We start from the raw sequence: 14,684 nt of genomic DNA, 5'->3' as shown, positions 1-14,684 counted from the left end.
TACACTGGTTGTAGCTGCCACAGTTTCGTTCACCGATGATTGGGGGGTAAGTAGCTGCGCATTGCACGCGCGAGCTGGTAAATTGGTGCATAAATCCAGCACTTTCAGTGAGTTGTCAAGCGGTGGGGGGTGGAAAAGGAGCTATGCATTGAAGGCAATAGCTTGGATGCACGAGCGCCACTGAGGGCGCGACTGGGCTGTAACCAACAGCTACCTAAAAGGATTTGGTGTCTTCTGAAAACGAGGTCCTAGCTATTCTTCAAAAAGATAACTACAGGAGACCCAGATGAGCTGGTATTTCGTAAAGTGCGGAACCTCTGTACATCAGAAACCCGGAACATGCGAAATTAGGCCACGATACTAAACATCGGCCGGAAAATCAAAGATGTACTTTTTAAGTATGTGAGACCCCACTGAAGAAAAAACAAACTGCGTTCTCCTTGATGGACAGAAACGGGGAACTAACGAGTGACCCAAAGTGCAATCTGAAGCCTACAGAGAACACTATGCGGGCCTGCAACCTGCCGCAGCAACTTGTCATATTCCAGTCTTGTCAAGATGTAACTAAAGACGGCCTTTAACCGACTAGGTTCTCAAGAAGAAAGACGCTTGTCAACTCTTGCACAAGACGAACCCCTTCAGTATGTTGGGCCGGACGCTAGGTTCTCAAGAAGAAAGACGCTTGTCAACTCTTGCACAAGACGAACCCCTTCAGTATGTTGGGGCCGGACGAGGTCCATTCGAGGATTCTGAAGACAACGTCGTCGTCCCTCACGTCCCGCTGCTTCACAAGCTCGGGTCTTATGGAATTCATAGGTATGTCCCACGTTGGATTAAGGCATTCCTATCAGACAGAACATTCTGGGTGAAGGTAGATTCAACCTACTCTTCTTTGGCACCGGTCGCCATTGAAGTTCCTCAAGGATCCGCTCCAGGACCACTTTTGTTTTTCATCTACGTGAACGACCTTCCAAACGCCCTTTCAAGACCATGTCTACTTTCCCCGGACGGCTTGAAATCCAGAAGTTCCAACGTCACACACTCCAAATGGATGTGGACGCTGCAAAACATTGGTCGCTGGACTGTTGCCCTCCCTGAATGACGAAAAGTGTATCCATATGTCATTCGGAGGAGACTCATCGAACACCTTTGTTGTGCATGGTAAGAAGGGACCAGAAGACGTTACGAGAGTAGATACCAAGGATGTCTTTCATACCGGACCATTCGTTGTTCCACGGATGATTCGGCGCTCCTTTACCCGTATTACTCCTATAGACTTCCAGATACTTTATGGGGTCCATGCCTGACCGTTTCTTGAATAGGCCAAGCAAGTTTTCTACATAGGACGCAACTCAGTTACTACTCAATTTATCAGCTATAAACCGTGGGCCATAGGCACATTAGTTCCAGCTGCTACAGTTTCGATCACCGGCAAACGAGAAAGTGGGATACGAAACCAAGCCTTGGAGGCGAAGACATGCTCAGTTTGTTCGGAAATTGTATAGCTACGCATTGAAGGCGATAGCTAGTAATCCTGCCAGAATAATTATATCCGTCGTCCCTGCCGACCGAAGCAGTGCTGATAGATCTTGATAAAATCCGCCTTTCTCAGTCTCAGAATTAATATGTCTGGGCGTATGCTGATACGACAAACAAAATCAGGAGGCAAGAAATATATAATCCTCATCGAGGGTATCCAACTACCTGCTACAAAATGGTTGCTGGTCTGGAACCCGTTGATTACAAAACGCGCCTTATGGTGCTTGCCTCATTCTGTCTGGAGTATCGTAGCCTCCGAAGAGACCTAATACTAAATTACGTCGTTTGAACAAGGTCTTCCACCGTTGACATGGTGTGAATATTATAAAGTTCAGAACGCACATTTTTATTGGGAGACATTTTTCCTCATTTAGGATAGTCATTGCGCAGAATTAAATTCCTCCTACGGTTGTTCACGCTGTGGCTAGTACCCCGTTCAGAGCGCTTTTGGACGATTATTTATGACTCTTCACGCTGGCAACCTTACCACTCCGTGCTGAGAACCTTAGGACCAATGCTACACTTTTTTTCGCTTGTACCTTTCAGGTGAACGGAAGCCGCTGAACAGCAAGAACGAACCACACCCGGGAAGCTTGGGAAAAACCCTCGATCCTGTGTATCCATCTATGAATAGCGTATGAAGAGCTCTTCAACAGCCTTCCTGCAATCAATGTGGTCAAACAAGGGTGCCAACTCTTTCAGCTGGTTTGATTTCGTTATTGATGATGTAGTGAGGCGAACTGTGGAAGTCCTCCCAAACCCGTGTCCAGATCTACCCGAGCAGGAACCCTATCGGTCTGAAATGTTCAGACGATATTTCTATCATTCTTAAGAGTAGGAAACTTGAGTACTACTTGAAAAGTTCGGAAGTCCTAGTTTATCTGATGGCAACGTGGCAGACGAGACCAATACCTGGATCTCAAAGGCTCTAATTGCTTTTGACTAACCACTTGTAGTGCTAGGTCTTAAAGGGTGTGTATGTCCGACTACAGCGCAGGCTTTTTCAATGTGCAACCGCGAGGCCTTGGCAATTCTGGTCAGGTATTTTCAGCTATTTGAACGCCAGTGCCTCAATATTGTAGCTAGATTCGTCCTGTGACCAACCTTATCGGATGGGGAATGTGCGACGGGACAAATTAGTGGCAGTGATCCTCACACCCAATGGCAGCCAATCACACCCTTATAACAAAGCTGACGTATTTATTGCCTCGCTGTCACTTCCTCCTGTACTGGATACACAGATACATTCGTCATCAATGGACAAATTTCTCCATCATTTCCAACGCGTGGCTGTAATTCCCTCATACTCCTTATCCTGGGTGAATGAAGCGGTAGCAGCTGGGAATTCTACAATTTGGTGCTTGGCTAGCGAGCTGGAAAAAACTGAACTGAGGTGATCAGGATTCACGGATTCACGGATTGATACACAGGATCGAGGCTTTTGCCCAAGTTTCCCGGGTCGGTTTTGTTCCTGTCGGTCAGTGGCTGTCGTTCACCTGAAAGGCACAAGTGAAAAAAGGGTGTAGCACTGCTCTTTATGTTCTCAGCGCGGGGCAGTATGCTCGCCAGCGCGAGGATTCGCATAAATAAATGTCTAATAGTGCTTTAAATTGGGTTCGAGAAGGAGCGTGTACAACCGTCGGAGGAAGGTCATTCCACGCAGCTACTACCCGAAATAAAGTTTTGTCTAATGAATGTGTGCCCTGAGCTTGAAAATTTTCTTACTATGTCCTCGCCGGGTGTTTGCTGGGTCAACGGTAAAAAACCTGTTTGCCAAGCTTTGTTCAAACAGGGCGTAAGTAAGAATTAGGTCCCCTCGGAGGCGACGATAATCCAGGGGAAAGCGATCAAGCATCGCGAGACGCGTTTCGTAGTCCATGGATTTGAGGCCGGCAACAATTCTAGTAGCGGCCCGCTGGACACGCTCAATGAGGGTAACGTCTTTCGTACGTCCTGAGTAGACAACTTGGTTAGCGTACTCCAGGAGCGGTCTGACGTAGGCCCCATAGAGTATTTGGAAGTCCATGCGAGTGGGTCCTCGGTGATGTGTGGGATAATGTAGCCGCATTATACGACAAGCACTGAAATTCAAAATGACTAGGCCGTGTTTCGTGTTCTCCTTAAAATAGGTGGTCGTTGGCCCAGGTCAGCTAATAAACAATAATCCAATTATGGTGGTTGGCATTTGCGTGCTTGAGGACCGAAAATTTGGTGAGTCCGAGTCTTTCTATATATTTTCTTAAAAGCCTTTCATTTCAATCGACGTAATTTTGTTTCTTTTGTCCGGTAATTATGGAGGTACACCTTGAGTTAGCGGATTTAGCCGAGAATGCGATTAGTGTACGTTTACCAGATTACAACGCAACCCCAGGGCATGGTTTCACCAGGTGGAGGCCGTTTTTACTACCCGACGCATCACTTCCCAAGCCACTCGATTCTCTTATTTTGTCCAGCATCTTCCCTGTAATGTAGCAACAGAAGTAGAAGATCTGTTGGAGGATATTCCCAAGGAAGATCCCTTTGACACACTTCGAGCGGCCGTCATCAGTAGGGCAAGGAAGTCAGAAAACAAAATGCTACGGGATTTCTTCACCACTGCCGAGCTTGGTGACAGATCGCCATCACAAGTGCTTCGCCACATGCGCAGTCTCCTCTTCGGCCGTAAGCTAACAGTGGAAATCCTGGCTCGACTATGGCTCGACAAACTTCCACCCTCAACGTCTCGCGACATCAGCGCTTTCGCTGATGACCTGCTTGGAGAGGGTCAGATGGAACAGACTCACTAACATCCGCATGTCGTAAAGGGCGTGTTTTGCGTCCCCAGTGCCGAGTGTTAGGAACCTGGAAATTAACAGAACAGAGAGTAAGCGATTTTACGAACAGATTGGGTGTCATTGGTGCTGTTCACCTGCCTGGATGAAGTCCGCAAGACTTTCCCTGTGCCCGGATGGAGATGGTGGACGTCTTGGCGATCGACCGATCTCATTGGCACATATTCTTCCCTGTTTTCTAAGCCAATTTCAGTGTGCACATCTCGCACTCTTGGTCCTAGATGCTCCTTCTGAGCCGTGTTTCTCTTCCGATGAAAGGCCTTACCCACATAAACTTATATGGTTGCCAGGGTTCTCAGTAGACACGTTTCCAATGATGCCACGACTTTGATGATGATGAGTGGCCTTAAATCTTGTGGGTCAGAAGGATGGGATGACTATGGCCGGCTCATTCCAAAGAACATGCACCTTCTGTTCTCCAAATATAAGAACAATGCCATCTGCATTTACCAGGTCCGTAAGAATTTCTCAGCGGCCATTTGAACACCACGGCTTTAAGGAGGTTTCATCATTTGTTTTATTATTTCTTTCGTAGCAAAACTGGACATGAGAGAAGGGTAAAACAGCTTTACCAGTCGCCACTTGATATACGAAAGGTTTTGGTGATTTGTTTGTTAAGTTTCCTGCGCTCAACTGCCTGATACCGCAAAGGACGTATTTCATTGACAAATTTTCGGATAATCAATAGCCGAGGACCCGCATTGTGTAGAACAGACGGCCAAGAAGGTGAAACACGATCCGTAAATCCTCAAGAGAGTGAAGATTTATTAGGTGTCAAACCAAACAGGAGGGGATCTTGTTTGGTACCTCCAGACATCGTTTCACGGTCCCCAATAAGGCGACGAAGATACCACACCTAAGGTCTCGGTATGACTAGAATCAATCTGATTTGTCTGCTATGAACAACACTTTGGTGCTCCGTTTTTGAAAATGGACGCGTAAATCTAATCCCACTTGCCTGGAACAGTTTTTTCCCGGAGTGGGGCAGATAAAGATGGCGCTTAAAATAAAATATGCAGTCAAATTGCTGAATCCGTGAAGGTTCCACGGTTCACCGTTCACAGTCCTAAGTCATTTTCAGGATTAAAATGAAAGACGTGTGTTGGCCGCGCTAATTGTTGTTTAAAGTGCTCACTTCAGTGGTCAAGCCATTCTAATTTACGCAGGACGACCACACTGTCACAATCCCTGATAGTTTCGTCCATCGGCGGTTTTCTGGTTTTCTGTATTGTCCGAAACACAGTGCCATCGGTCATGAAACTAAGTACAGACGACGGTTCCTATATGTTCGTATAACTACAGGATCTGCCAGCCTGTCGTTTACTAAAGGAAATATTTTTCCCTAAATCGAACTTGGAGAACGAATAGAGCACCGGCTCTAGGAGAAAGCTGTTTCGCTAACAAGCGGAGGCATTATTAGTAACATCACCAGATGAGAACATTGCCGCTTAACTGCGATTCTTGTATGTCTACCAGTTACAACAAGTATTCGAGATGAGTGAAAACGAGTGGAGATACGAGTACAAGGGGCCATCGTTGCTCATTGGATTGAGCTGACGCGCATAGGTGGGCCCCATAATCAGCGTCTCACATTGACACGGACCCAGCGGTTACCACAAGTAGTCCATGTGAGTGACAATGGCTACCTTCATCATAGCGACAACTTTATAGTGGTCACCACCTACATAACGTCATGGTGAGAATGACGCCCGCAGCTATGTCGTGACGCTGTACTATCTACAAGCTAGTTATGCACATCTGCGAAGGAGGATCATCCACGGATGACCCTGGGACTGCCACTGCACAGTTCATGCTGTTGTCTAACTTCATTGCACTTAATGGAATATGAGATCCGTGAGGAAAATGTGTTGTAAACAGGTTCGCCGAACAATGTAATCCCATTTGTTGAATCTGAGGTGTGTGAAGCAAACAAACATCTACGACTAATCTTCTAGGGGGGGATTTGCATTAAATACTCTTTAGAAGTTTTTAACCCTTCAGGAACAACGAAGTATGGCAAATATGCTAAAGTGAGATTACATGTTCGATGTCGCCAAAGTCTATGACCCTGAAATTTCGCTCACTTAAACCAAGTGCTGCCTGCAACATGTCACTGGAAGGTGCAAATTGCCTAGACTAACTACCCAATTAATTCACAACCTCGAATACCCTATTGTTTCGGCGAAATCAATTAGGGTGTGCAAATAGTCTGAGGCTGGATACTGAACACCATATTTTTGTTGTTTGTGACCCCGACCATTCGCCCAACTGCCCAAGGTCACTCAATAAGGGTCTAGCATAACCAGACGCCTTGTATCACAATCGACACCGAGAGACCATGCGTGCGTCCATATTGTGCAGAATTCGGCAATATGCTTGGTGTCTGAGTATTTCACGCGTACGAGAGCGTATGTTTTGGGTTGACTGACGGGTTTGATGTACCATCAGAAAACAAACCACTGCTCCAGGACCCCTTCGTAGCTAGTCGTCCTGGCACTCGAGAAAGGCGGGCTGGACGAGAGACAGCCCGGTTGGTCAGATATAGGGGAGACCATTTGGGACTCCAAAATTGGACTCAAACCCAAGACATTCCAAAGAGTCACTTTGCGTCCCCATCGTTGCCCTTTATGGAGGTCTATTGCATTGTCACAGTGAAGCACAATCCATGATGTTTATTAAAATATCCGTGGCAATCCAAGCGCTTTCTGCATCAGTGGATTCTTGTGGCAAACCTTTGGCAAGTTAGACAGGCGAATACAACCTTTGCAGGTCTTGCTTTAGTACATTGCAGTGATTTCGTATGAACTCTTTGTGGCTTTCTGGATCACTGAATAATCAGACACTGGCGCCTGGCGGTGGCAGGCTCTGTCGGCCACCGGCTTCAATAGAGCCGGCACGAGCTTTGGCCAAGGCGCCAGGTGGAGACCCTGTGAGCTACTTGTACAAGTGTGCACTCTGCGCTTGCTCGTAAAACGTGGACTCCATGAGAGTTTCTTCGCAGTAGTGACAAGTGTGCGGTCCTCAGATAACGCGGAGAACGTTTGGCTGGTTTCGTTACTGCACCGTCCGTTCTGTTTGCTCCCTGGTCAGCTGCAGTCCTGCAAGTCTAATCTAGGGCCTACTCATATCTGCTCATCATATTTCGTATTCAGACGCCAAAAAACCAAAAGTTTTAGGTGAATTAGACGTAGAAGTTGTATACGCCTTCGAATTTCGCGTATTATGTCATAAATAAAAGGTAAGTTTGCTAAGCTTGCAGATGCACTGATGCTCTGTTGTCCTTCATAATAATAATCGTAATCATACTAATAATAATGGTAATGAAGTTCCGTCCAAACTAGTGGCTGGCATACCGTTAAGCATGATCATTATTTTACACATGTGTGAGTGGAAGACTTATCCGCAACTGAGTTCTTTTTGTGACCTTCGGTTATGTTCCTTCTCGGTGGTGCCACCAAAAATTCCACACTCCAAAAGGAGCACTTTTGTATTGTTCACGGATCGAATTCAGTCTTTAGGTATTCGCAATAATAGGTCTGCCTCTGAAGTGCAATATTGGGGCATGAACCATTATAAAGCCGTCTGCGTTCCGGTTAACACCTGTGGACTGGAACCAGCAACCCAAGCATGAGAATTTGGCACTGGATTTAACAGACGTTTTATTGGTGACAGTTGACTAAATGACCGTGGTCTAATGTTGGTGGATGTCATGGCGTAAGCGACCGTTGACGTAAATGAACGCGCATGGGTAATACAAGTTATCCTTCTGAGATAAACAGGTGGACTGTTGCGAGACATCATAGTCAACACAACCACATGTGCCTTGTTCCGACAACCCGCCCGCGGCTGCTTAGCTAGTTATGGCTAGAGTGAGATACTTGCGATCTTTACCAAACTTGAATGACTTCATGGCAATGTCGGATGCTAAAAAATTCACGTTTAAGCTAAAATGATTCGTTCTTCATTCCTAGCGCGCTTCAACATCCGCCGAATGATGCTTGGTTTACCTGCAAATTCTTCGGGCCAGGTGTCCATTTTTGTCATGGTGGTGTGTCTGTAGTTTGTCACTCCAAACTTGATATCATTGGTGTCAGTAATGCCTGCATAAAGTACTTCGAAATCGATGAAGTTGTCGTCATCACTCAATAAGTAGCAGTTTGACGGGACTAATCGGCAGATGAACACAATATCACAGTGTTTCCCGGTAATTTTTATTTCACTAGCGGGACTTTTCGCAGAGAGCATGCGCACGTTGCGGTAACTGACCATTTATCAGCGTCCAAGTATGGGCAGAAATCCGCGGATGAAGCTTTCAACCGGTAGTTTGCGCATTCGTGGTGTGCACTCTGCCATATTGAAACGCCATCAAGCGCGGTCGTCGATATGTGGGTTGTTTTCCTCAGATTGACCCAATGCACCTGTGTTTTGGATCAAAGATTTCGACCACCTGCTGTTCATGCATGTAGGTTGCTGCAACAGACGCCTTTTTATGGTCATTTTCAACATCCGGCATGCGCATGATCTGCGTAACTCCGACTAGTAAGTTTGCGCAAGCACCCGTAGATCTTTTGAGGGGCGAACGACAGTGGTTCTTAGTTTTGGTATTTTCGGATAAGACTTAGAAAGTCCATATATCTGCAAGCCAAACTCGAACCCTACGCTGGTTCGGAAGAGACTGGGCCACTCAACTGAAGTATCATCCCCTGCATCTTGCGACTGGCTGATTCAGTGGGATAAAAGTACTGATGATTCTTAAGTCAAATTCTCATATTCGATTGCTGGTTCTCGGTGTTCTTTCAGGCCCACAAGTTATGTGAATGGCAGAATGTTAGAATGGTGCCCATGCACACTTCAGCAATCGCTGTCATTTATACGGTTTTTTATTAAAAACTGCGGCACTCCATATATATTTCCATTTTCAAGAGGAATGGAACCTCAAAACACCATCTGCTTTACACACTTGTTGACGAACGACAGTTTTTGTGCTTTGTACTGCGACATTTACTGCAATTACGTAGTTTGTGAACACCTTTGTAGGGCAGTATAGTGTGCCAGAGACTGTTTCGGCTTGCAGATAATCGGCACAAAGACAGAAGATGGCAGATGTACGAGTGCATACGTGCTTTTACTTGTAAGTGTCAGTTTGCTGCAGTATGTAAAGCCTGTCTGTTGACGGGCGTCCTCAGATTTGCCTAGCCTCAGATGTGGTATGGTCTTTGATTAATTTTTGGTTAGTGAAAATTTGCACTGATTGCAAAGTTTTGAACGTTTTTACAGAATTTTAAACACAGTGGAGTGCTACCTCATCCGGAGCTGCAATCACGTCCAGAGAAAATTCGGGACTGTCCCATTTTTATTCCCGAAAGTGCTCATTACTGACGGTTCAAACATTCACGAGGTCAGGACCTCTCATTTTGAACAGACAGATTTAAAATCAAACACTGGAAACATTCCTGATGACATATCACCAATCTCTACGGTCAACTCATCACCATGTAGAAAAACCCCGAAATCAGCTCATCGAGTGTATATTTTGTGATTTAAGACCCGTTTTAACGCCGAAAGTGACGTACATACCTCCTTACCTTTCTACTGGTGTTTACGGCAGCTAATTAAAGAAGTAAACAGTGATATATAACTGAGTGTTGCGGAACCATCAGCTCACCTGGTTACAAAGGCTGTACATTATTCCGAATGTTGCGACCGAAACAATGTATCGGTACAACTAAATGGCTAAGCATGAGGATGCTATAGCAGTTGGCACGGACATCGCTTGGAAGGCACAAGTTGTTCCAAACAAATTGTCATTCGTGCGTCAGATAAAACTTGACAATTCTCAGGTGAGAGTTCAAAAAATCCATAGGATTTGCGGCACAGTAACCAGCTTCTTCCATTGGGGTAGCCAAAAATTGTCCTTAATTTGCAAGACACGTACCTTTGCTGATGCTCCTCAACGCGTCAGTTTCATTGTTGCATGTGAACATCACCGAATAGCATTATTCACTTTACAGTGCATTTTAGGTCTTTCTAGAGACACAACGGATTCCACCGAACAGCCCATGCAGACTAAGCGCTTCGGTGGTTTTTACTGCAAGACCACCTAACAGCTGATCGAGCCTCTGAAACTCCTTTTCGAGAGCAACGAAAACAACCACAAATGTTGTAAACGTAAACTGGGCGCACCTTTGTTTTCCACTTCAGTAGGCAGCCACACGACTTGATATAAATGACACTTGAATTCCTCCTCCTTTTGATGAGGACTCTGTTTGATAGTCATTTCCAGGAGTGCCAGCAGTGCCTCCAATGTACTCACCTTTTTAAATGGCTAGTGTCGTTGGCGTGTCTTACAGTGATTGTATATATTGTACATATATATATAGTATATATTGTCAGCAATATACATCGTCGTTTTTATGAAAACCTGCCGGACACAAGGGTAGGTTATATCAAGTTCTGTCCACCACATAAGGCCATGTATTTAAGCCAGTCCGACATATAAGTCACTCACCATGACTTCAAACGTTTCAGACCGCACGGTGTGACATCTCCACCTAAGGGTAGAAAATAGGTATCCTCCAAACGATTGTTTACCGTTCTCAAGGTACATCGAACCATTTTGACTACTACAGATCCTTGGAGAGAACATGTCTTGCATGTCGTAGCATTGTGACATTTAATTCATTAAAGATTTTTATCCTTCAAGAGAATCATACTGTGTCATCCGTCAAAACATAAATATTTTCGGCTATGCAACTTATTTCAGAGTTAACTAGCACCAATGCTTATTCTTCTCTCAAAATTCCGAAAACGATTCCATCAACAGATTTCACTGAGTGCTAGTAACACAATGGCATCTTTTGAGTAGTCTTTGTATTCACTGTTATGAAGAACGTTTGTTAACATGTAGTGATTAACTCGCTGCAAAAGACTGCTACAGAGAGGAATTCGAATAGGGTGCTTTTGGGCCGTGGGAAACACTGAAGATTTTGCAATGTTTCCTTTTCAGGTTAGATTCCGTTCGATTACGTCGATCACCTTGGCGTTTGAATTCCTGTAAGATTATCGAATCAATAGTTTTTTCAACTATAGTTCTTCAGTCGTTCTGAGCATAATCTAACGCATCTCAGCTACATAGACCAGATGAACACTAGCTGAAGAGGAGGTTGTCAAGGTCCACTGTCTACAGTCGCAGTACTTAAGGCAGAGTAACGTAAGGAAGTTCGTGTATGCGATAGACTCACATAAACATCCTGCCAAAGCCCTGTTTCGTGAAGTTTTGAAGGACCACTTCTTCCAGACCGTTTGCCCCTAAATGATAAAACAAAAAGCTGAGCAGAAAAATCTACGTATTTTATTAAGTAACATTTAAGCCTGTGCACTGTGATACAGCCGAATAATAAGGGTGTAATTTCAGGTTCCCGAAAATTCTGATTTTATGCAATGCTCAGATAGGGACAGCGTAATTCAATACAGATTGGTTCACTATTCTATATTTGGGTCAAATTTTCGCTTTAAACTCCACATATGAAAGTGCTAAGTGAATTCAGATTAGTGAGGCTGAAAATTTCGCCCTTAAATCACGAAAAGGTCACCTCCGATCCCCAACGGTCATAAAAATGGTGCAAACCCGATGAAATTTGGTGAATCACAACATCTCAGAAACCTGTAGAAAGCCGGGAATAACGGCTGCAGTGCAAAACTGTTCATTTGTGCCCCCATTCCGCAGAGTAAATATCCATCATCGTAGCATGCCGGCGAATGCATAAAGGAGTTGAGAGATACGTTATAGTTTCATACCTTGACTAGACTGAGGAGCTCAAATATCCATCATCAAATAGATCTACTTAAAATTTACTTCTCCTTCATTCATCCTAAAGTCGTAAATTTTGGAACTAAAACAAAAATATAGAAGTGAGGCATCTTTACCAGCGTTGCTAGCCTCGTTAAAGTTTGCAACTGTCACACCACTGCATCTAGAGAAGAAATGCAGCTAGGTGACGACAGACAAAGGAGGTGTAAATTTTAAATATTCGAGAACCTTTGCTCATATCAGCGACGAAGACCTGCTAGGTTTCCAAATTTTCACCTCACATTGTCTCACCAATTGGAAGGTCATTGTATCGCTGGACAATGCAGCTCGTTAGGTCATGCCGTCATCCACAAGATTTTAGGCTTTGTTACGACATAACGTTGAACAAAAAAAATGCTTTTAATGATACAACAACAAAACGTGCAACGACCCAAATTGGAGCATCGATTTATGAGTAGTTTGGACCGGATAAAGTGTGCTGGAAGCATTTTTCCCGGTAAAAAAGCCCACAAATGCACGTTGGTCAGACGGTCAAACAAAGTATGATCATTCTTCTTGGTTCATATTTACATGAGAAGGTACAACTCGCCTCTGTGCGCCATCAATTGGTTGTAGAGCTCAAATGTTGTGTTTCAGAGGCCGGAAAACTGCAAGAAATTCTCACATAACGGAGCAAACGAAAGTCGATCTAGAGTTAATGCGGTCGTTCATTAAAGAAACTGAATCGTCTAAGGTTCCTTATCTAGTGCTTGCAAGCCGACGAATATCAGTTTTGCGAAATCTACTTCTTACTGGTATGGATGGATAAAGGGCTAATAAATGCTGGGAGCTGAGAGTTTTGAGTGTTCTTTTTGAAGGCTTCACTTCCTAGAAACTTAGAAAACCTATCCCTATTTGGTTGTACAAAAATTAATATGTCAAGCCCAAATCTGCCCATGTACCCCGGGAGGGTGCCATATGCACAGTCCTCAGCCACTTCAGAGTAAAATTATTATCATTACTATCATTAACATAAACTGAACTTTGTTAACTAACTAGGTATTTTCAACATCTAGTGGGGATGAAATTACAGAAAATGGAGTTGTTTTCTTAGCGATACGCGTAGGCAGTAATTATATTAACCCGTATCCAGTTTCCTTCAGATGCGATTCTATGGCCAATTTGGTCGAAAGATTGAGCATTTTCCTCGAATAATTATCGCCAGATCGGTGAGTCGGAATAAAAAGGATTTATTTCCTCCGGGTCTTGTTTTCCTCAGGCTGAATTGAGATATAAAGATATCTTAGGGCCTCGTCAAAATTTTCGGTGATGCACACACACACACACACACGTGAAAATTGAACGGAGTGAGATCAAATTTTCGAAAGATCAGTATATACGGTAACTGGTTCATTGGACACTGCTAACAATGTTATATTTATATTTAACCGGATAAATCCCTTCAAACGGACACTTGATGGTTGACCGTTTATAATTAACAGGTATTAAGGGACTATGCATCTTTGGTCCGTTGCTTTTTTCAGAAAAAATAATGGTAAGATGCTTTGTGAAGCGAAGTTGCTCAGTGTGAACTTATGGGCGAAGCCAAAATGCATTTTTTCTAAGCTCGGACAATGATTACCGATAACATTTGCCAACCAGATGGCAGCCGGATACTTGTTTAACACGGTCAAAAGTCTACCTTATAGAACCTTGATGTGGAATTTGGGTTGCCCTTTGAAAACTTTGAATTAATTTAACATCTACGCAAAAAGGCGCTTGTGTGATTTACTCAAGACGGTTTTATTTCTGGTTATTATACAATCTTGAATCGCGACGTAAGTGTTTTAGCGCCTGAGTAAATACAAAAAGATTTTTTACCTATTATTTTTTGGAGAAACGTTCGCGTGTAAGTGGGAGCTAGTGGTCGCATTTAGCCCCAGATTGCGTGAAGGTAGAGGCTGGTCAACCACTGAAGGCGTTTCGCCCAAAGATCCTTGTATACGGGTCACTCCCCAAAAGCATTGCAGACCAGAAAGTAATTATCGCACAAAAAAACCAGCGGGAATAAAATCGCTCATTCTCTTAAAGTCCGTTGGATAAGCCGAAGGAAATATTCGGCAGGTTTTCGAGTGAGGCTTAGGTAGCATTTTTCCCTATTTTGCACGTAAAATGGAAGGACGGCTTTTCCGTTTCCACAATACACATTCTACGCACACTGATGGTGCCAGCTCGATCGGTAACAAAGTGTTTGCAACCTGTTTGCCAAGCTCAACAACCAGATCAACAGCCACCTGGTGAGCCACCAGTGAACACATCGATGCTACCAATATCCCAGCACATTCGAATGCGAGCGTTTTGCAAAACCTTTTAGTCGGAATAGGCCTAAAACCCAACCCTTAGGTTTTCTGCGTTCTTAATCTGAATTCCATAACGGGCACAGGTGCATTTACCTTCAAATTCATTAGGATAAAATCATAGTATCTTAATTTCCTTCTTCTCGGTATACTCATACCGGTGATGGA

General features: G+C 44.2%; 2 protein-coding genes across 2 annotated transcripts in view; both read right to left on the bottom strand.

The window, feature by feature from the left end:
- The window catches only part of T265_15662 (hypothetical protein), a gene marked incomplete at both ends in the record, with an annotated part of 7,289 nt that extends 3,682 nt beyond the window's left edge, over window positions 1-3,607 (bottom strand). The window contains 2 exons of the mRNA XM_009178896.1: window positions 2,956-3,035; window positions 3,265-3,607. Of these exons, the coding sequence (XP_009177160.1) occupies window positions 2,956-3,035; window positions 3,265-3,607 (423 nt within the window). The remainder of the gene's footprint in view (window positions 1-2,955; window positions 3,036-3,264) is intronic.
- Window positions 3,608-4,269: 662 nt separating this feature from the next.
- Window positions 4,270-14,684, bottom strand: part of T265_12013 (hypothetical protein) — a gene marked incomplete at both ends in the record, with an annotated part of 69,661 nt that continues 59,246 nt past the window's right edge. Inside the window, 2 exons of the mRNA XM_009178894.1 lie at window positions 4,270-4,380; window positions 11,612-11,678. Coding sequence (XP_009177158.1) covers window positions 4,270-4,380; window positions 11,612-11,678 — 178 coding nt within the window. The remainder of the gene's footprint in view (window positions 4,381-11,611; window positions 11,679-14,684) is intronic.

The sequence above is a fragment of the Opisthorchis viverrini genome (assembly GCF_000715545.1).
Source record: "Opisthorchis viverrini unplaced genomic scaffold opera_v5_703, whole genome shotgun sequence".
Classification (NCBI taxonomy): Eukaryota; Metazoa; Platyhelminthes; class Trematoda; order Opisthorchiida; family Opisthorchiidae; genus Opisthorchis; species Opisthorchis viverrini.
Note: the sequence above shows the minus strand (reverse complement) of the source record. Positions and strands in the feature narration are given on the sequence as shown.